Source organism: Girardinichthys multiradiatus, chromosome 7, assembly GCF_021462225.1.
Source record: "Girardinichthys multiradiatus isolate DD_20200921_A chromosome 7, DD_fGirMul_XY1, whole genome shotgun sequence".
Lineage (NCBI taxonomy): Eukaryota > Metazoa > Chordata > Actinopteri > Cyprinodontiformes > Goodeidae > Girardinichthys > Girardinichthys multiradiatus.
The window spans coordinates 2,009,518-2,032,018 of NC_061800.1; the positions used below are offsets into that span (position 1 = coordinate 2,009,518).

Here is a 22,501-nt window from a genome sequence, read left to right on the forward strand (position 1 = left end):
ATATTTACTTACAATGTTTTCCTGTTTCACCCTTTTCTCCTTTTAAGCCTTGCAGTCCAGGTGGACCTGTGGCAGGGAAAAAATATGTATATTTTTCAACGTAACAAACGAAGGTACAAAATATGCCAAACCAATGAGACAATTTAGCTTTGACTAAAAATGACATGATGCAATATAGAAGTATTTTTCCTACTTATTTTTACAGGTAGTAGTAAATAAAAGTTTAATTCGGGTTTAGGGCCAGTTCACAAGAAGAATAATCTCAGGGGACTTGACTAGGTATACACATACCCTGGGTTCCATTAAATCCAGTAGGTCCTCTTGCACCTGATTAAACAACACAACAACACAAACAATACATTGAAACTAAAAGTACTGATGAAACCACACCTTTTCAAACACTGTATAAAAAGAGATCCATTTTTCTCTGTTGGACATTAAATCAAACTAAACCTTTCCTGTTTAATGTCAGCTAAAATTCCCCAAATTACTTCTATTTACTAAAAGCCAGAATTATGAAAGAGGCATTTTCTGAGAATTTTTCATTATTTCCTTCCAAGTCAGAAGGTTTTATACATTAAGATTACTATGCCTTTAAACAACATGGGAAAGCTGACTTAATGATGACATGGCTTGTGAGGTTCCGTCAATTCACCAAATGCAAGTTAATTGGAGAGTTAGGCTACCTGTGGATGTATTTTGTAGCAACACCTCAAACTTCTTCTGCCCCATTAAGGGACATCTAAGGAAATTAGGCAAGATATCGGCAGTGGAGCAACATTTTTAAAAACTTTAAATAGGGAACAGTAGTAACTACATTTACATGGACATAAGTAATTGGAATAAATGGCCAATTGGACTAAAAATGTGTCACGTAAAAATGTCAGTTGGAATATTCTGATCGGATTCGGTAGGATAGGAATGAAATTGTAATACGATTGAGAGGGGTGTTTTATGCTGATTGACAATCCGATCGGCATGCATGTAAACGATTGACAAGATCAAGTTATTCTGAATGATCAAACTGACCTGAGTGCGCATGTGCACCCCGCGTCAACATGACGTATTTCCACCTTGAGTGACTAGTCGCTCTGGCCAGATGCAAACAGAATATTCCGATCGGCAAGTTTACATGACACGTTTTTAGTCTGATCGGCCGTTTTATTACGATTACCTATGTCCATATAAACTGTACAATCCGATTATTTTTTGTTTTTCAATCCAAATACATTTAATTAGATCATGAAAGTTAGTGCATGTAAATGTAGCTACTTGAGAGGAGTGGTTTAGGCTGATTGACAATCCAAACGACATGCATGTCAACACTTGACAGGATCAAGTTATTCTGAATGGGGCAAGTTGACCTGAGTGCGCATGTGCACCCCATGTTGTGATGGAGAGCCAGGAGCAGTTTGAGGCATCTTCTTCTACATTTTTTGGGGGAAAATTTTATAACTACGCATCTCAGTGGCTCTATTCTGAATAAAGGCATGTGCATATAAACACACATCATGATTGGATTGATTGATTATGTGCATCCTGCCCTGCCCTGACTTGATGGCAATAAGATGGTTAATTGGATGTAGTCTATATGGACTTCTTTCAATTTAAATATAAGTTTTCTTTTCTGTTTAAACAAACATTATTTATCAAAGAGAACAATGACTTTGGAAATTCAGCCATTATAAAATACAATTTATGTGAGCAATGACAAGAGGAGAGAATAAAACGGATGCTAGGAAATGGTAGAATCCATACGCTTATTTGTGAATGACCTAAATGTTTTTTAAACTTTATTTCAGATAAAATATGATAAATGAATGAAAAATAGTTCAAAGTGGAGCTGTGAGCTTGGTTCATAATATTTAGGTGGTGAATTATGCACATGAATCAATTTATTTCAAATGGGTTACAATGAATTTAGAAGTAGTTTTTTTTATGGATGAACTGTATTTCATGAATCTATCTGTGGACCTCCAAAGATATCCAGATGACTGGAGGTGCCACATTTATCTGTTCAAAGAATTTACATATAAACAGCCTGGAAATGATCAGGCATCATATCGTTCAGGAGGGAGACTGGTTCTTTGTCCCAGAGATGTACAGGGGTTGGACAATGAAACTGAAACACTTGTCATTTTAGTGTGGGAGGTTTCATGGCTAAATTGGACCATCCTGGTAGCCAGTCTTCATTGATTGCACATTGCACCAGTAAGAGCAGAGTATGAAGGTTCAATTAGCAGGGTAAGAGCACAGTTTTGCTCAAAATATTGAAATGCACACAACATTATGGGTGACATACCAGAGTTCAAAAGAGGACAAATTGTTGGTGCACGTCTTGCTGGTGCATCTGTGACCAAGACAGCAAGTCTTTGTGATGTATCAAGAGCCATGGTATCCAGGGTAATGTCAGCATACCACCAAGAAGGACGAACCACATCCAACAGGATTAACTGTGGACGTAAGAGGAAGCTGTCTGAAAGGGATGTTCGGGTGCTAACCCGGATTGTATCCAAAAAACATAAAACCACGGCTGCCCAAATCACGGCAGAATTAAATGTGCACCTCAACTCTCCTGTTTCCACCAGAACTGTCCGTCTGGAGCTCCACAGGGTCAATATACACGGCTGGGCTGCTATAGCCAAACCTTTGGTCACTCATGCCAATGCCAAACGTCGGTTTCAATGGTGCAAGGAGCGCAAATCTTGGGCTGTGGACAATGTGAAACATGTATTGTTCTCTGATGAGTCCACCTTTACTGTTTTCCCCACATACGGGAGAGTTACGGTGTGGAGAAGCCCCAAAGAAGCGTACCACCCAGACTGTTGCATGACCAGATTGAAGCATGGGGGTGGATCAGTGATGGTTTGGGCTGCCATATCATGGCATTCCCTCGGCCCAATACTTGTGCTAGATAGGCGCGCCACTGCCAAGGACTACCAAACCATTCTTGAGGACCATGTGCATCCAATGGTTCAAACATTGTATCCTGAAGACGGTGCCGTGTATCAGGATGACAATGCACCAATACACACAGCAAGACTGGTGAACGATTGGTTTGATGAACATGAAAGTGGAATTGAACATCTCCCATGGCCTGCGCAGTCACCAGATCTAAATATTATTGAGCCAATTTGGGGTGTTTTGGAGGAGCGATTCAGGAAACGTTTTCCTCCACCAGTATCACGTAGTGACCTGGCCACTATCCTGCAAGAAGAATGGTTTAAAACTCCTCTGACCAATGTGCAGGACTTGTATATGTCATTCCCAAGACGAATTGACGCTGTATTGGCCGTAAAAGGAGGCCCTACACCATACTAATAAATTATTGTGGTCTAAAACCAGGTGTTTCAGTTTCATTGTCCAACCCCTGTACACGCTTTGTGAAATCCTGATATTACATGGACCAGTCAGAGATTTTTGAAGGCTGAGTGCAATTGGGTCTTCGTGTGGACAATGACCCTAAGGCTATAATAAAATAAAATACAAAGTGACTCAAGGACAACAAAGACAGTTATTGGCCATCAGAAAGGCTTGCTCTCTGTCTCATAGAAAATCTGTTGGAGGAGCGGAAAAGCTGTGCCAATGTTGTGTGCCATCTAATTATTAGTAAATAAGTGTAATGTATTTCACCATTTAGGAAACTACATTAAAATCTTGACATTAAGTATTTTTCTTTCACATTGAACAAGTAATTACTATATATGAAAAGGCCAGGAGTTTTTCCTACTATATATTATTGATTTGATTTGGGCTCCACCAGAGCTAAAAACATGTCATCCTAAGTCTGACAAAATCAGGAGCTATTAGCTGATTCAAAGGGTGTACCCTTTAGGGCGATTGTGGCGATGGTGGCAGGGGTTCTTAGAGGGTCTTAAGACATAGCCCCCGCTATGTCTGTCTTAGTCGTTGTGTTCTTGGGCAAGACACTTCACCCACCTTGCCTACCTCTGGTGGTCAGAGAGCTCGATGGTGCCTGTGTATGGCAGCCTCACTTCTGTCAGTGTGCCCCAGGGCAGCTGTGGCTACAATGTAGCTCACTACTGTCAGTGTTTGAATGGGTGGATGACTGAATGTAGTGTGAAGTGCTTTGGGGTCTCTGGGGACTTGATAAAGCGCTATACAAATGCAGACCATTTACCATTACACTTAATATTTATTAAACTAATGTATATTTACACCTTTTAGTGACAGAAAGATGTACATATAAACATAAAAGCAATTAAAAACAAGCAATCTACCTTTACTGATCTGAACATGAAGGAAATAGACTACAACAATGAATGAATGTTCAACAACTTATATCACAGGGTAAAGCTCTGAGAGCTCTTAGATTTCATCAGACCTTTTTAAACACGTGTGGAAAAGTCTTCTTTTCTTATGTGAGATCTTTAAAGGAATAGGGATTAGAGGACCGGGTAAAAACATGGCTTTAGTTCTGGCCGCAAGCTCCAGTACCTCACCTCCATCTCTCAAGGCTAGGAAATATTGCCCTTTGAGTCTGCTTTGGGGATCACTTTGTACAGGCAATCCACAGTTTTTTTTTTCTCTCATCCCAATGTGTTTGTGGCTACAGGACATGTGTGGTTTAATGTTACACAGTTAGAAAAAAATGGTTTTCTTTTTATGCAGTATATGTAGCAGCATGTATATACACTAGTTTTCTGTTACTTCTAAATTCTGTCACATAAGCAAATGACAAACTATCACTTTAAAAGTGCTCTGTAATTATATATTTTGAAATGCAAACATGCAGCTTACCTGGGGGTCCTTGTGGACCAATACTTCCAGGGTCTCCTTTTTCTCCTTTAAGCCCAGGTTTACCAGCCTGTCCTGCAGAAGTCAAGAACAAAATGTATGTTCCTGTTAAAGACATAAACCTTTACACATATATTAAGTACAGATCTCTCAAATGCAGTGTAATGTTTTACTTTGATTGGGCTGCAAGAATGATTGATCAACATGGCTTAATAAATTACAGACCCATATCAAACCTTCCTTTCTTATCACAAATTCTTGAAAAGATGTTTCTAATTAATTGTGTGAGCAAATACACAGTAATGATCTGTTTGTATAGTTTGAGTCAGGTTTTAGAACTTGTCCTGTTAGATCTCATTGTTCAATTTGATACAGTTGAGTACAGGATTCTCTAAGAAAGGCTTGAACATGTTCTAGGGATCAATAGTACAGCACTAGACTGGTTTAAATCTAAATTGCCCAACAGAATCCAGTTTGTTTATGTTATTGATAAATATTCTTTACAATCCAGGCTTGCTTGTGGAGTACCATGTTAGTGCCGGCAGCAGTTGTTTTTACTTTATATATATATTCCACATATATCATCTGATCTGCACCAAATTCAAGATGATTGATCCTAGTCTATTATTATTACGTGCAAAAGCAAGTAATAATAATAGAATGAAATAAAATAACTTATGTACATTAAATAGTGGAGGTGTTTGTGATAAAATGACAAACTTTCCTTTTTGACAAACCTTATAGTTAGAGTGGTTTAGGTTATCCTGAGCTATCTCTGTATTTCGGCTGCTGTAGGCTTGGCTGCTGGAGGACATAATGACTACTTTCACTCTCTCTTCAACATTCTTCTACTACTCTCCAATTTTGCATCATTTACTGTTATTTCAGCTTGAACTATATGTTTTCTCTCAGTTTTTTCTCTTCATAGAAGCTACATCTGCCCTGGCTTTAATAGCAGGCCACCTCCTGGAAGAGGTCACCAGCTTAGCTACTCTGCCGATAACATAATGTTGTCTTTCTCTTGATGATACACTTGGCCCTGTCTTTCAGTGTTTAACGCTGTCTTTCTTTTACACAAAGCATTTGGATGAACTTTTGCTGTGGCTATGTGTGCTCTGTTGGTACCCCAGCCATGGATTACAACATGGATTAACATGGACTCTGAAATACGCATAATCGAAAGCCTGTATGAACTTTTCTACACCTTTCAGTGTCACACTAACTTGCACCTAACCCAGCCCAGGAAGAGAAGAAGTAATAGCTGACTCCCCATGACGTCACTGTTTGAACAAAAACGGCATGTTCCAACATGGTGGCCTCTACGTGGGTTTCAGATGAGAACCGGACAGGAGGGGCATAATGCGCTAATGTCTCTTTGCCGGTGAGCAGACATAACTCTTCAACTTGGGTCCAAAAATGACTACGATCACAACTATAGTATGAACAAAGTCAAGTAATGATTTGCTATTCGAGTACCTGGCATTCATGAGACAAGCAGGCCAGATTGGAGCAAATTCTTCCCCATGGCCTGGAGAAGAAGGCTAAGGGACCACAGCATCGCACACCTTCCTGCTTGCGTGTCCACATACCTGAACATGCAAGCAGTTGCCGCAACGTGCCTTTGTTGTATAGTTCAGTCCACATATGGATGACCGGGACGGACAGCTTTGCTTCCCAAAACCAGCGCCCTTTGGAACCTCTTCTTCCGCCCGGTTCACGTAAGAGGTGGTATTTGAGCAGAGAAGATTCATTTAGAAATAATCTAATGAAATGAAATAATCTAAAAAATTTTCGTTTCATGACGTTTGGGTATTGTTTGTGTTGATTATTTATTTTTATATTTTAAAGGAGTTAGAGCTATAAGCTTCTTTTCTTAGCTTCAACCGCCATCGGCTAAGGTAACATGTGATTCGCCACCATCTTTTAGTCCATTAAGAATCCTTTATCCAGAAAAGTTGTTAGTTTCCAGTCAGGCAAAATAATATTCCCTAAATATTATTTTGACCTCCCTTTGCTGCCACCTTAACATGATGGAGGGGTTTGAGTGTCCCAATGATCCTGGGAGCTATGTTGTCAAGGGTTTTATGCCCCTGGTAGGGTCACCCGAGGCAAAGAGGTGCAATGTGTTATGGGTGGCAGCCAAAGGCGGAGACCTTGGTGGTCTGAACCTCAGCTGGAGAAGCTGGCTCTTGGGATGTGGAATTTAACCTCTCTGGTGGGGAAGGAGCCTGAGTTGGTGTTGGTGTTATTTGTGCTTATGCACCAAACAGCAGTTCAGACTACTCACCCTTTTTGGAGTCCTTGGAGGGGGTGTTGGACTCCGGGGGACTCCCTTGTTCTGCTGGGGGACTTCAACCCTTGCATTGGCAATGACAGTGAGACCTGGAGGGTTATGGTTGGGAGGAATGGTCCTCTTGTTCTGATTGGTGTTTTGTTATTGGACTTCTGTGCTCATCATGGATTGTCCATAACTACACCATGTTCAAGCATAAGGGTGTCCATATGTGCTCTTGCCACCAGGACACCCTAGGTCGCAGTTTGATGATCGACTTTGTTGTTGTGTCATCTGATCTGCGACCGCATGCCTTGGACACCTGGGTGAAGAGGGGAGTGGAGCTTTCCACTGACCACTACCTGGTGGTGAGCTGGCTACGACAGTGGGGAAGGATGCCGGTCAGACCTGGCAGACCCAAACGAATCTTGAAGGTCTGCTGGGAACGCCTGGGGGAGTCTCCCGTGAGGCAGAGTTTCAACTCTCACCTCTGGGAGAACTTTAAACATGTTCCAGGGGAGGCAGACCCAAACGAATCTTGAGGGTCTGCTGGGAACACCTGGGGGAGTCTCCCGTGAGGCAGAGTTTCAACTCTCACCTCATGGGAGAGTTGAAACACCGGGGGAGGTGGGGGACAACGAGTCTGAGTGGGCCATGTTCCGCGCCTATAATGCCGAGGCGGCTTACCGGAGCTGTGGTCACAAGGTTGTTGGTGTCTGTCGCGGTGGCAATCCTCGAACACCGGCGGTGAGACATGCTGTCAGGCTGAAGAAGGAGTCCTATCAGGTCTTTTTGGCCTGTGGGACTCCGGAAGCAGCTGATGGATCCAAGTGGCATGGGGCTCGGGTGGTTGCTGAGGCTAAAACTAACCTCAAACTTCAAAAAGGGGGACCCTAGAGGGTCCATCGGATAGTCGAACCCTGGATTCAGGAAGAGCAGTGTGGTTATCGTCCTGGCCGTGGAACAGTGAACCAGTTCTACACCCTCAGCAGGGTCCTGGAGGGTGCATGGAAGTTTGCCCAACCCGTCTACATGTGCTTTGTGGACTTGGAGAAGGCGTGCGACCGTGTCCCTCTGGGAATCCCGGAGGTATTCTCCCAGAGTACCCTGTAGGGCGTACTCCGGGAGTATGGGGCACATGGTGCTTTGATACAGGGTATTAGATCCCTGTATGACCGGTGTCAGAGCTTGTTCCGCATTGCCGGCAGTAAGTCGGACTCGTTTCTGGTGAGGGTTGGACTCCACCAAGGTTGCCCTTTGTCACCGATTCTGTTCATAACTCTTATGGACAGAATTTCTAGGTGCAGCCAAGATGTTGAGGAGATCCGTTTTGGTGGCCTTAGGATTGCATCTCTGCTTTTTGCAGATGATAAGGTCCTATTGGCTTCATCAGCTCGTGATCTACAGCTCCCACTGGAGCAGTTCGTAGCCAAGTGTGAAGCAGCTGGGATGGGAATCTCTGCCTCCAATTCCGAGGCCATGGTCTTGAGCTTTGGGTCATGACCCAAAGAACGAGATCACGGATACAAGCAGCCGATATGAGTTTCCTCCGCAGGGTGTCTGGGCTCTCCCTTAGAGATAGGGTGAGAAGCTCGGTCATCTGGGAGGGACTCAGAGTAGAGCCGCTGCTTCTCCACTTTGAGAGGAGCCTGTTGAGGTGGCACGGGCATCTGGTTAGGATGCCTCCAGGACGCCTCCCTGGTGAGGTGTTCCGGGCACGTCCCACCGGGAGGAGGCCCAGAGGAAGACCCAGGACACACTGGAGTGACTGTTTCTCAGCTGGCCTGGGAACGCCTTGGGATTCACCGAACGAGCTGGCCCAAGTGGCTGGGGAGAGGGAAGTCTGGGTCTCTCTGCTTAGGCTGCTGCTGTGATAGCTAATCAAACACCATTTAAAACTTGTTTCTCCAGGAAGGTTGTTGGTTTTATTCAAAGTATTGTTTATTAAATATTATTTTAATATTTCCTTAATAATATTTCTATAAATATTTTCTCACTAAATAAAGGCAGTTAATGAAACACCATTAAGAATTAGTCATCCAGAAGGTTGGTTTTATTCAGCAAATCATTATCTGAAATGTTATTTTATTAAATCTTAAATCTTATCTTGCATTGTAAATGATTGTTAGGAGGTATACCAATTATTGTCTATGTTAGTTTCAAGACTAACTTAACTTCATTTCCAGATTCCTCGAGATAATCCTTGGTTCTCAAACATAAATTGAATGGTAATGTCGCAGCACTTTATTGGTCATGGTTTTATTCACTTGTTCATATTGCATATAGTTGGTCTTCCTTATTTTATTTTGCTTGGTAGTTTAGTTGGATTGTTCTAGTAAAGAGTTTGTTGATTGAAATATGTGTGACTTTGAGTTGAATTATTTTTGTTAATAAATTCTTGTATTTTAAGAAATTGTGTGAATTTATTCCCTGTGTGTGCAGAGTTTTGCTGTTCAATAATACCAGAGTTAGTTTCAGCCTTTTCTCTATTGTCCTAATACCACCGCCTTATTGGGCTGGTAATCACAGGACAACACTTAACAGACCAAATTACTATTTAATAAAATATTAATATTGAATAACATATCCATAATAATCACAACAGCTCTTTCATCCTATAAACTTTCAAACCAGCCAGTTCGCACGGTAGTGCAGTTGGTAGCACTGTTCTCTTGCAGCAAGAAGGTCCGGGGTTCAACTCCCGGGGGTTGCTGCTAGGGGTCTTTTTGCATGGAGTTGCCACGTTCTCCCCGTGCGTGGGTTCTCTCCAGGTACTCCAGCTTTCTCCCACAGTCCAAAAACATGACTGTTAGGTTAATTGGTTTCTCTAAATTGCCCTCAGGCACGAATGAGTATGTGCGTGGTTGTTTGTCCTATGTGTGTCTGTGTTGCCATGTCACATTCAACAGGCTTTTGTCCTCGGGTAACACCCCAGACTGTAGGAAATCAGGGAAAGACAATCCAACATGTTGAATTTCCCCTTATTTGAAGTCGGAACGTTCTGACGTCTTTCCGAGCAGACTAGATCACTCCTAACACACGGCAGGATTATCCCATGAGATTATTTTAAGAACCATCCCGATAATCGTGGCATATTGGAAGGGGAAGATTGGGGCAAAAATCGGCAAAAAATCCTGCTGTGTGAACCAGACATTAGCCTTGTTTCTCTCCTAGCTGAAGCCACTAAAAGAGCTACTACTGCCATTCGCTTTTTACTATTCTTAAATGTAGAAAGTACTCCTTGATCAGTGCTTCCTTTTTTGTATGAAACTGAATAATCCCGTCCTGGAAATATAACTATGGAGGACTGGCACTTTGTTCCTGGCATTGAGAATTTAATGTTTCCATAAAGTTTGCACAATAAATCTGAAAGCTGATCTGTGAGCTCCTGTCTTTCCTGCTTTTGCAAGTTTGATGTGCTTCAGCTTTGAAGCATCCGTTCCAGGCATTGTAAGATGCAGAATATTTACCAGAGCCACTTGTTGTTTTCTTTTTAATAATATTTCTGCACTACCCAGGATAATGGACAGCCATTAGCATAAAATACGGACCAAACAAAGGGTTTTTTGGTCAGCTTATCTTTGCATATACACTAATATTTACACACTCTTGAATACCTTTCTCTCCAGACATTCCAGAGTCACCTCTTTCTCCACTAAGGCCTGTAGTCATAAAAATAGATAACACTGGTCAAATAAACTGCCTAACAGACAGATATTGATTACTGGCAAATTGGAGGGTTTAAGCAATAAATAATAAAAGAAACAAAAAAAAAAAAAACTTTCTTTACTGACAGGCAATGTCATTGTATATAAAATCCCCTCATTCTTATGACATACAATTTAACCTAAAATCCTACCTTTTGCTCCAGGTTCCCCTTGTTCCCCCTTTCTCCCTGGCGTTCCTTGATTCCCTGCTGGACCTCTTGGACCTACAGTGGCACACACACAAACAGCAAGACTAGCTGATTTAGCTTTTTTTTGGTGTTCTTTTGTTCAACAAATGCTGTCTGTGAAAACATGTTTTATCTTCCCTTTAAATAGCAGCATGTCAGCAATATTACTGATGAGCATAACAGATTAAATTGGGAGAAGACACTTTCATAACTACAATCTGCTGACACATTTTCCATTTAGGAGCAAAATTAGTTTATGTTCTATTCTTGTTGAAAATGTTAAAGTTAGAGAAGCCCATGGTTTTGTTTTACTAAATGTAGCACACTGACCTCTACTTTCCTCCTACTGTACACAAATTTGGATTTAAGGGTAAATGAACCACTCCCTTAGTTGTGAGCATGTATGTAGATAATTAACTATGAGGTATGTCACTGTGTTGGCCTGTGATGGACTGTGCACCCTGCCTTTTATCCACCAACCAATGGAGATAGGTCCCAGCCCACTGGGATCCTAAGCACTATTAAGCAAGTGTAGAAAAGTAGAAGATGGTTCTACAGGTCCTTCTCAAAATATTAGCATATTGTGATAAAGTTCATTATATTCCATAATGTCATGATGAAAATTTAACATTCATATATTTTAGATTCATTGCACACTAACTGAAATATTTCAGGTCTTTTATTGTCTTAATACGGATGATTTTGGCATACAGCTCATGAAAACCCAAAATTCCTATCTCACAAAATTAGCATATTTCATCCGACCAATAAAAGAAAAGTGTTTTTAATACAAAAAACGTCAACCTTCAAATAATCATGTACAGTTATGCACTCAATACTTGGTCGGGAATCCTTTGGCAGAAATGACTGCTTCAATGCGGCGTGGCATGGAGGCAATCAGTCTGTGGCACTGCTGAGGTCTTATGGAGGCCCAGGATGCTTCGATAGCGGCCTTTAGCTCATCCAGAGTGTTGGGTCTTGAGTCTCTCAACGTTCTCTTCACAATATCCCACAGATTCTCTATGGGGTTCAGGTCAGGAGAGTTGGCAGGCCAATTGAGCACAGTGATACCATGGTCAGTAAACCATTTACCAGTGGTTTTGGCACTGTGAGCAGGTGCCAGGTCGTGCTGAAAAATGAAATCTTCATCTCCAAAAAGCTTTTCAGCAGATGGAAGCATGAAGTGCTCCAAAATCTCCTGATAGCTAGCTGCATTGACCCTGCCCTTGATAAAACACAGTGGACCAACACCAGCAGCTGACACGGCACCCCAGACCATCACTGACTGTGGGTACTTGACACTGGACTTCTGGCATTTTGGCATTTCCTTCTCCCCAGTCTTCCTCCATACTCTGGCACCTTGATTTCCGAATGACATGCAGAATTTGCTTTCATCCGAAAAAAGTACTTTGGACCACTGAGCAACAGTCCAGTGCTGCTTCTCTGTAGCCCAGGTCTGGGGAATGCGGCACCTGTAGCCCATTTCCTGCACACACCTGTGCACGGTGGCTCTGGATGTTTCTACTCCAGACTCAGTCCACTGCTTCCGCAGGTCCCCCAAGGTCTGGAATCGGCCCTTCTCCAAAATCTTCCTCAGGGTCCGGTCACCTCTTCTCGTTGTGCAGCGTTTTCTGCCACACTTTTTCCTTCCCACAGACTTCCCACTGAGGTGCCTTGATACAGCACTCTGGGAACAGCCTATTTGTTCAGAAATTTCTTTCTGAGTCTTACCCTCTTGCTTGAGGGTGTCAATAGTGGCCTTCTGGACAGCAGTCAGGTCGGCAGTCTTACCCATGATTGGGGTTTTGAGTGATGAACCAGGCTGGGAGTTTTAAAGGCCTCAGGAATCTTTTGCAGGTGTTTAGAGTTAACTCGTTGATTCAGATGATTAGGTTCATAGCTCGTTTAGAGACCCTTTTAATGATATGCTAATTTTGTGAGATAGGAATTTTGGGTTTTCATGAGCTGTATGCCAAAATCATCCGTATTAAGACAATAAAAGACCTGAAATATTTCAGTTAGTGTGCAATGAATCTAAAATATATGAATGTTAAATTTTCTTCATGACATTATGGAAAATAATTAACTTTAGCACAATATGCTAATATTTTGAGAAGGACCTGTAAATGGCATCCATGCCATCGTTTTTGCACAGAAAGACATACTTCACATGATAAATCCATTTATGAAATTATCACACTTCAGCACTGTGTTGCTTAGATTTTTTTCCAAAACATGCTTTTACTACTTATCATGACATATAAATGAAACAAAAACTGACCAACTTCACCAGCAGCCCCGGGCTCCCCTTTCCCTCCTTTGAGTCCTGTTTCGCCTCTCAGACCTGGACGGCCACTGTCACCTGTCAAAAAAGTACTACATGCAGCCCTCTCTGTTGTGTATCACACATCACACAGAATTAGAGAATAGAGAAAAATAACAGTATAATTGTAGTGCCCATAGTGGGTGAAATAATGAAGGAGGACTACCTACAGATTTGTCAAATTCCTAAAATCAACAGCTAGCTCTTTGAGACTTAGAAACAACTGGATCTTCGAACAGGACAATGATCAAAAACACAAATCAAAACCGGTTTTGGAATAGATAAAGCAGGCTAATTTTAAACACCTGGAATATGCATGACCTGTATTCAGTCAGAATTATACCAGGACCTGGTTAAAGCTTGACATTTCTCTGCAACTTTATGTGGGACATTTATGCAAATATTAGAGGGAATATTAGAAGAGATTGCATCGAGTCAATTACTTGATTGCATTTCTTTTGATTACTAGGATCAGTTTCAATGTGTGTACTTGACTTGACTCTTTCTATTTTATTGGATTGACTTGATGTTTTTTTATTTTTTATTGTAAAGTGCCTTGAGATGACATGTGTTGTGAATTATATAAATATACATATTATATAATTATTATATAACATATTATATAATTATATAAATAAACAAATACATTTATATATTTGAGCCTGTATGTATTTGTATTTGTGAATTTTTTTCTAATCCACAAAGTGCTCTTTAAAGAAAGGACATTTCAAATACATCATTAAATGGCCAAAATTAAAATGGCATTCCTGCCAATGGTGAGCAAAGTTCCAGAAATGTAAATTGAACAGACCAGGTTACAAATTCTTTATTAGGTTGCAGCTATTATGCTCAGTGGTGATTAACATTGCCTATATACTTTCACAACTTTTCCAATTCAATCCATTTATATAGCTGTTGAATGTAATGTTCTAGAAACAACAAGTAGGGTTCTTGTGGGATAAACTTAAATATTGAGCTGTTTTATGTAAGATAGGACTATGCCATTTAGGGTTTATAAGTGAGTAAATATAGCTACTGACTGAGATTTTACTGTGACTAACTGTATGTGTTCTCTCTCATACTCTAAACTTGAAAACTGACTCAGAGTTTATCTGTTTTTTTCTTCCTAGATGAAACCACTAAAATAGCTACATCCACTAACATTTACTTTTCCTTCCTATAGAAAGTACTCCTGGATCAGTGCTTCTTTGTTCACTTTATGTGTCTCTGCTCTGTTCTCTCAAACCCCCAGTCGGTCGTGGCAGATGGTCGCTCACACTGAGCCTGGTTCTGCTGGAAGTTTCTTCCTGTTAAAAGGGAGTTTTTCCTCTCCACTGTCGCTACATGCATGCTCAGTATGAGATATTGCTGCAAAGTCAACGCCAGTGACTGTCCACTGTCTCTACATGCTCATCCAGGAGGAGTGAATGCTACAAGTCACTGACTCTGCTGGATTTCCTTTGATAGAAAACCATGTTAACTAATTTGAATAAATAACTGAATCTGACTGCACTGTTTGATAGTTAGGATTAACCACCAAGATGGCGCTGACGATGGCAGCCTCGGCGCTTCGCTCTCTCTTTGTTTTTGTATTTTGTGTGTTTTTATGTTTTTCGAGCCACACTTCTGTGGTGTCGGGCCACAATCCTGTGGTCTCATTCAGTAGAGAGGAACTTCTCAACATCAGAGAGCCCTCTCTTGGGTTTTTTTCACCACCTTTCATCGATCTGAGGTTCCCTGAGCTCCTGGCAAGCGGGGCTGCGGCACTATACGGGATTCTGCGCCGAAAACTTCGAAGGGGAAAGCGTGCGGGCGCGCTGGTAAAGCACCGCAAAAGAGGACTTCGCACACCACTGCCTTCAATCCACATGGCAAATGTCCACTTTTTAAACAACAAGATGGACAAGCTGCTTCTCCTCACCGGTAAAAACACGGACCTACGCGGATCAGCGGTTCTCTGCTTCACCGAGACATGGCTGAGTGAAAACATCCCGGACAGCGCACTGCTGTTGCCGGACTTCCAGCTGCTCAGAGCGGATCGCAGCACGGAGCTATCGGGGAAAAAGCAAGGAGGCGGAATCTGCTTTTCTATAAACAAAGGTTGGTGCAGAGACGTAAAAGTGCTGGAAAAACATGTAGTCCGGATCTGGAGTCATTTTCCATAATCTGTAAACCATTTTACTCACCGAGAGAGTTTTCCTCATTTATAATAATTGGCTCATATTTTCCACCACATGGCTGCACTTCTGCCGCGGAAAAACATCTTGCTGAGCTGATTACAGATGTGGAGAAAAAATACACGGACTCTTTCATCATAATACTGGGAGATTTTAACAGAGCAAACCTCTCCCATGAACTCCCCAAATACAGACAGCATATTAAGTGTCCCACCAGAGACAAAAACACACTGGACCATTGTTACACAGCTTTAAAGGACTCATATCATGCTGTTACCAGGGCTGCTCTGGGTTTTTCGGATCATTACCTAATCCACCTCATCCCAACCTACAGACAGAGACTAAGAGCTTCCAAACCCAAGGTTCACACTGTTAAGAATTGGACTGAGGAATCAAAGCAGATGCTACAAGCCTGCTTTGAATGCACAGACTGGACTGTTTTTGAAACCTCAGCCACTGACTTAAACCAACTAACTGATGTGGTGACATCATACATCAGTTTCTGTGAGGACATGTGTGTGCAGACCAAAACCTTCTGCACCTTTGGCAATAACAAGCCATGGTTTACTCCACACCTCAGGAATCTGCGCAGGGAAAAGGAAGAAGCTCACAGCAGTGGAGATTGGGTGCGGTACAAGCAGGCCAGGAACAGACTAACAAAAGAGATCAAAGCAGCCAAGAGAAACTATAGTGAGAAGCTTAAGAACAGCCTTTCTACTGGTGACACTTCAGCTGTATGGACTGGTCTGAGAAACCTGACTGCCTACAAGACCCCCTCCACCCTTCCTGAACAGAGTCGTCTCCTGGCCAACCGTCTGAATGGCTTCTACTGCAGACATGACAAGAAGCCATTCACGCCTCAAATCATCTCCTCCACATCCCATTCAGGAACAAATTCCTCCCATAAAGCAGCCAACCCCCTACCTTCAGATCCTCTGCCTGCACTAAAGATCTCCGAGGAAGATGTAAACAGGCTCTTTCAGCGCATGAAAACAAAGAAAGCTGGAGGACCTGATAACGTCTCCCCATCATGCCTGAAAGCCTGTGCAAATCAAGTCGCTCCGATCTTCACAAGGATCTTCAACAAGTCACTGGAGAAATGTGAGGTCCCCTCTTGCCTCAAACGATCCACCATCATCCCGGTGCCCGAGAAACCCACCATCGTAGGATTAAATGACTACAGGCCTGTAGCCCTGACGTCTGTGGTCATGAAATCCTTTGAGCGGCTGGTGTTGAAGCACCTGAAAGACATCACAGGCCCCCTGCTGGACACCCTGCAATTTGCTTACCGAGCAAACAGGTCGGCAGATGATGCTGTTAACTTAGGTCTACACTTCATTCTGCAACACCTCGACCATCCAGGGACGTACGCCAGGATCCTGTTTGTAGACTTCAGCTCGGCCTTCAACACCATCATACTAGACATCCTCCACCAGAAGCTCACCCAGCTCAACGTCCCAGCCTCCACCTGTCAGTGGATCAACAGCTTCCTGACGGTCCAACAGCAGCAGGTGAGACTGGGGAGCATCTTCTCCCGATCCAGATCAATAAGTACTGGTGCCCCCCAGGGGTGTGTTCTATCCCCACTCCTCTTCTCCCTGTACACAAATGACTGCACCTCATCGGACTCGTCCGTGAAACTACTTAAGTTTGCAGACGATACCATTGGACTGATCCAGGATGGTGATGAGTCTGCATACAGACAGCAGGTGGATCGGCTGGTACACTGGTGCAGTCAGAACTACCTTGAACTGAACCTACTCAAGACTGTGGAAATGGTGGTGGACTTTTGGAGAACACCACCCCCATACACCCCCCTCACCATCTTCAACAACACTGTATTGGCCGTGGACCACTTCAGGTTCTTAGGAACCACCATCTCTGAGGACTTGAGATGGTCTTCACACATAAACACTGTTCGAAAGAAGGCCCAGCAGAGATTATACTTCCTGAGGCAACTCAAGAAGTTCAGCTTTCCACAGGAGCTGCTGGTGATCTTCTACACGGCCATCATTCAGTCTGTCCTGTCTTCATCCATCTCAGTGTGGTTTGGCTCATCCACAAAACAGGACATGTCCAGACTGCAACGAATAATCAGGTCTGCAGAGAGAATAATCAGAGCTGACCTTCCCTCCATCCAGGACTTATACAGGCCTAGGGTCAGCAAAAGAGCTGCTAAAATCTCTGCAGACCCCACACACCCTGCACATAAACTGTTTAGAGTTTTACCTTCAGGCCGTTGCTACAGAGCACTGTTCACTAAAACCAGCCGCCACAGAGACAGTTTTTCCCCCCAGGCTGTTTCTCTGATGAACATTTAATAGAGTACAAAACAACAGCATACAGATGTTGCAAATGCACCTTTTATAAGATATGTGTCTATTGTACATTGTAAATTGTAACTTTGTATATTCTGTAATGCAAAAACAGAACAAAAGAGCAAAGTGTACCGGAGTCAAATTCCTTGTTTGTATGCACGAACTTGGCAATAAAGCTGATTCTGATTCTGAATGTATGAACCAGACTTGAAATCTATATGATTCGACTGACTTGACTTAGCGCATTTTAAAGTTACCCACTTTTCAAACAATGCAACAGGAAACAACACTCGCCAATTATTTTTACCTCTCCCTTCCTCCCTCCCTGTTGGATGGAGTAAGGGGGAGTCAGGTTTAGCCTAAACCGGCTCAGTAATGGTTGAGGTGCAAACACGCCCTCCATTTCTGCTACCTGTGTGACCCCTTCTCTTTTCCAATGGTAATAATCAGTCTGACAGAGAGAAGTATCCCAATCCTTGTGGTTTTTAGTATAACAATGGCCACCAGTGGTCTCTAGATGGACAAACTTTATTAGTTTATTATTTTAGTTAGCACCCCTACACATAGCCCATTCTAAAATGGCCAAACTCTAACACTCAGTAGTCTATTCTAACTCCCGACCACCCCACACCATTCCAAACCCTTTGTGAAGTGCCTTCAGATGACATGTGTTGTGAATTGGCGCTATATAAATAAAACTGAATTGAACTGAATTGAATTATAAGTAAGCGGAATTTTTAACAGAATTCTGAAACAAACTAGCAGTGAGGACAAGCCAACACAGGAGAAACGTGATTTCTTGTGGGTGAAATAGCAGTATCATATATGTAATATATATCCTTCCAATTTTTAAAGTATCATACAGCATGGGATAAATTTCCACTGTTGTGCGGATGATAATGAACGCAACATGACAGAAATTAGCCCTTTCTAGCAGCTCCTTTTCAGAATTATTCAGGCATATTGAGGCACAGCACCCTAGAGACTTGACCTTAGCCACTTAGCTTCTGTCCCGCCCCCTCTGTTTTGACATCTCCAGATGCATGTTAAAATGGAAACCCCTTACCCTAAAACTAACCCAGACAATACAGCGACCAAGGAATGTTAAAAAGATGGATGGGAATAAATGGACTCAGGGACTATCCATTGAGGAAAAAAATGCAACAGAGATATATTAGGAGAGAAAATGCCTCTATGTTTAAGAATTAAAAGGACACACATCGATCTAAAAATAATATATATTTTTAAATGATTTTGTTTTGTAAATTTATTTGGGAGGTAATAAATTACCTAACATTAACTTTTTACTTTTCTTTTACCTAGAAAGTGCTCCTAGATCACAACTTCTGTATTGTTGTGTGTCTACATCTTCTTCTAAACCCCCTGTCTGTCGTGGCAGATGGCCACTCACAGGTTCTGCTAGAGGCACTGTCTTCCTGTTAAAGTGGAGTTTTAATTTCCACGTTTGCCACGTGCATGCTCAGTATGAGGGATTGCTGCAAAGTCAATGACACAATGCAAGCAACTGTCCACTGTTGCTACATGCCCATTCAGGAGGAGTGAAGCATATTGCATCACTGACTTGATGCAATATGCTGTGTTAGACTAAACACTTTTTTAACTATCCTCCAGTGGGCCCACCACCTGCAGGGGGAACCGTGAGGGACCGGTGCAAAGAGGATTGGGTGGCGGACGAAGGTGGAGACCTCAACGGCCCGATCCCCGGATGCTTAGGCTGGCTCTAGGGACGTGGAATGTCACCTCGCTGGGGGGGAAGGAGTCTGAGCTTGTGCGGGAGGTCGAGAGATATCGACTAGAAATAGTCGGGCTCGCCTCCACGCACAGCGTGGGCTCTGGAACCCATCTCCTTGAGAGGGGTTGGACTCTCTTCTACTCTGGAGTGGCCCACGGGGAGAGGCGGCGGGCTGGTGTGGGTTTGCTTGTTGCCCCCCAGCTCAGCCGTCTCGTGTTGGGGTTTACCCCAGTGGATGAGAGGGTTGTATCCCTACGCCTTCGGGTTGGGGAGAGGTCTCTGACTATCATTTCAGCCTACGGGCCGAGTGGTAGTGCAGAGTACCCTGCCTTCTTGGCGTCCCTGTCGGGGGTGCTGGATAGTGCCCCTCCCGGGGACTCCATTATTCTGCTGGGGGACTTCAACGCCCACGTGGGGAACGACAGTGACACCTGCAGAGGCGTGATCGGGAGGAATGGCCTCCCCGATCTGAATCCGAGTGGTGTTTTGTTATTGGACTTCTGTGCTAGTCACGGATTGTCCATAACGAACACCATGTTCAAACATAAGGGTGTCCATCAGTGCACTTGGCACCAGGACACCCTAGGCAGGAGGTCGATGATCGACTTTGTTGTCGTATCATCAGACCTTCGGCCGCAAGTTTTGGACACTCGGGTGAAGAGAGGGGCTGAGCTGTCCACTGATCATCACCTGGTGGTGAGTTGGATCCGCTGGAGGAGGAGAAAGCCGGACAGACTCGGCAGGCCCAAGCGCATAGTGAGGGTCTGCTGGGAACGCCTGGCGGAGCCCTCGGCCAGGGATGTGTTCAACTCCCACCTCCGGGAGAGCTTCGACCAGATCCCGGGGGATGTTGGAGACATAGAGTCAGAGTGGACCATGTTCTCTGCATCTATTGTCGATGCTGCTGCCCATAGCTGCGGCTGTAAGGTCTGCGGTGCCTGTCGTGGCGGCAATCCCAGAACCCGGTGGTGGACACCGGCAGTAAGGGATGCTGTTAAGCTGAAGAAGGAGTCCTATCGGCTGTGGTTGGCTTGTGGGACTCCTGAGGCGGCTGACGGGTACCGTGAGGCCAAGCGTGCTGCGGCCCGGGCTGTGGCAGAGGCAAAAACTCGGGCCTGGGAAGAGTTCGGTGAGGCCATGGAGAAGGACTACCGGTTGGCCTCGAAGCGATTCTGGCAAACCGTCCGACGCCTCAGGAGGGGGAAGCAGTGCTTTGCCAACACTGTTTATAGTGGGGGCGGGAGACTGCTGACCTCGACTGAGGACATTATCGGGCGGTGGAAGGAGTACTTCGAGGATCTCCTCAATCCTGCCATCACGCATTCCGTGGTGGAAACAGAGGCTGGGGACTCGGGGTTGGACTCTTTCATCACCCAGGCTGAAGTCACCGAGGTGGTTAAAAAGCTCCGCGGTGGCAAGGCTTCGGGGGTGGATGAGATCCGCCCTGAGTACCTCAAGTCTCTGGATGTTGTAGGGCTGTCATGGTTGACACGCCTCTTCAACATTGCATGGCGGTCGGGGACAGTGCCTCTGGACTGGCAGACTGGGGTGGTGGTCCCCCTTTATAAGAAGGGGGACCGGAGGGTGTGTTCCAACTACAGGGGGATCACACTCCTCAGCCTCCCTGGTAAGGCCTACGCCAGGGTATTGGAGAGGAGAGTCCGACCGATAGTCGAACCTCGGCTTCAGGAGGAACAGTGTGGTTTTCGTCCCAGCCGTGGAACACTGGACCAGCTCTATACCCTCTACAGGGTGCTCGAGGGTTCATGGGAGTTTGCCCAACCGGTTCACATGTGTTTTGTGGACCTGGAGAAGGCATTCGACTGTGTCCCTCGTGATGCCCTGTGGGGGGTGCTCCAGGAGTATGGAATCGGGGGCCCTTTATTAGGGGCCATCCGGTCCCTGTACGAGCGGAGCAGGAGTTTGGTCCGCATTGCCGGCACTAAGTCGGACCTGTTCCCAGTGCATGTTGGACTCCGGCAGGGCTGCCCTTTGTCGCCGGTCCTGTTCATAACTTTTATGGACAGGATTTCTAGACGCAGCCAAGGGCCGGAGGGGGTCTGGTTTGGGGACCAGTGGATTTCGTCTCTTCTTTTTGCGGATGACGTGGTCCTGCTGGCCCCCTCTAGCCAAGACCTACAGCATGCGCTGTGGCGGTTCGCAGCCGAGTGTGAAGCGGCTGGGATGAGGATCAGCTCCTCCAAGTCCGAGGCCATGGTACTCGACCGGAAAAGGGTGGCTTGTCCTCTTCAGGTTGGAGGGGAGTTCCTGCCTCAAGTGGAGGAGTTTAAGTATCTCGGGGTCTTGTTCACGAGTGAGGGAAGAATGGAGCGGGAGATCGACAGATGGATCGGTGCAGCTGCCACAGTAATGGGGGCGCTGTGCCGGTCCATTGTGGTGAAGAGAGAGCTGAGCCGAAAAGCAAAGCTCTCAATTTACTGGTCGGTCTACGTTCCTACCCTCACCTATGGCCATGAACTTTGGGTCATGACCGAAAGAACGAGATCACGGATACAAGCGGCTGAAATGAGCTTCCTCCGTAGGGTGGCCGGGCACTCCCTTAGAGATAGGGTGAGGAGCTCGGCCATCCGGGAGGGGCTCGGAGTAGAGCCGCTGCTCCTCCACATCGAGAGGAGCCAGTTGAGGTGGCTCGGGCATCTATACCGGATGCCTCCTGGACGCCTTCCTCGGGAGGTGTTCCAGGCACATCCCACCGGGAGGAGGCCCAGGGGACAGCCCAGGACACGCTGGAGGGACTATGTCTCTCGGCTGGCCTGGGAACGCCTTGGGCTCCCCCTGGAGGAACTGGAGGAGGTGTCTGGAGAGAGGGACGTCTGGGCGTCTCTGCTGAGTCTGCTGCCCCCGCGACCCGGTCCTGGATAAGCGGAAGACGACGAACGAACGAACTTTTTAACTAATTTGAATAATAAACTGAACTTTGGGTCAGGACTGAAAGAACGAGATCCCTGATACAAGCGGCTGAAATGAGCTTCCTCCGTAGGGTG

The 22,501-nt window shown here is 44.6% G+C and overlaps 1 protein-coding gene across 3 annotated transcripts in view; it reads right to left on the bottom strand.

The window, feature by feature from the left end:
- The window catches only part of marco (macrophage receptor with collagenous structure), a 45,741-nt gene that overhangs the window by 18,036 nt on the left and 5,204 nt on the right, over positions 1-22,501 (bottom strand). For 2 of the 3 annotated variants that reach the window (XM_047369804.1, XM_047369803.1), the window contains exons 6-11: positions 13,207-13,287; positions 10,890-10,961; positions 10,648-10,692; positions 4,762-4,833; positions 292-327; positions 13-66 (exon numbers count right to left, since the gene is read on the bottom strand). In XM_047369804.1, the coding sequence (XP_047225760.1) occupies positions 13-66; positions 292-327; positions 4,762-4,833; positions 10,648-10,692; positions 10,890-10,961; positions 13,207-13,287 (360 nt within the window). The remainder of the gene's footprint in view (positions 1-12; positions 67-291; positions 328-4,761; positions 4,834-10,647; positions 10,693-10,889; positions 10,962-13,206; positions 13,288-22,501) is intronic. The other variant, XM_047369805.1, reaches the window with a different exon arrangement.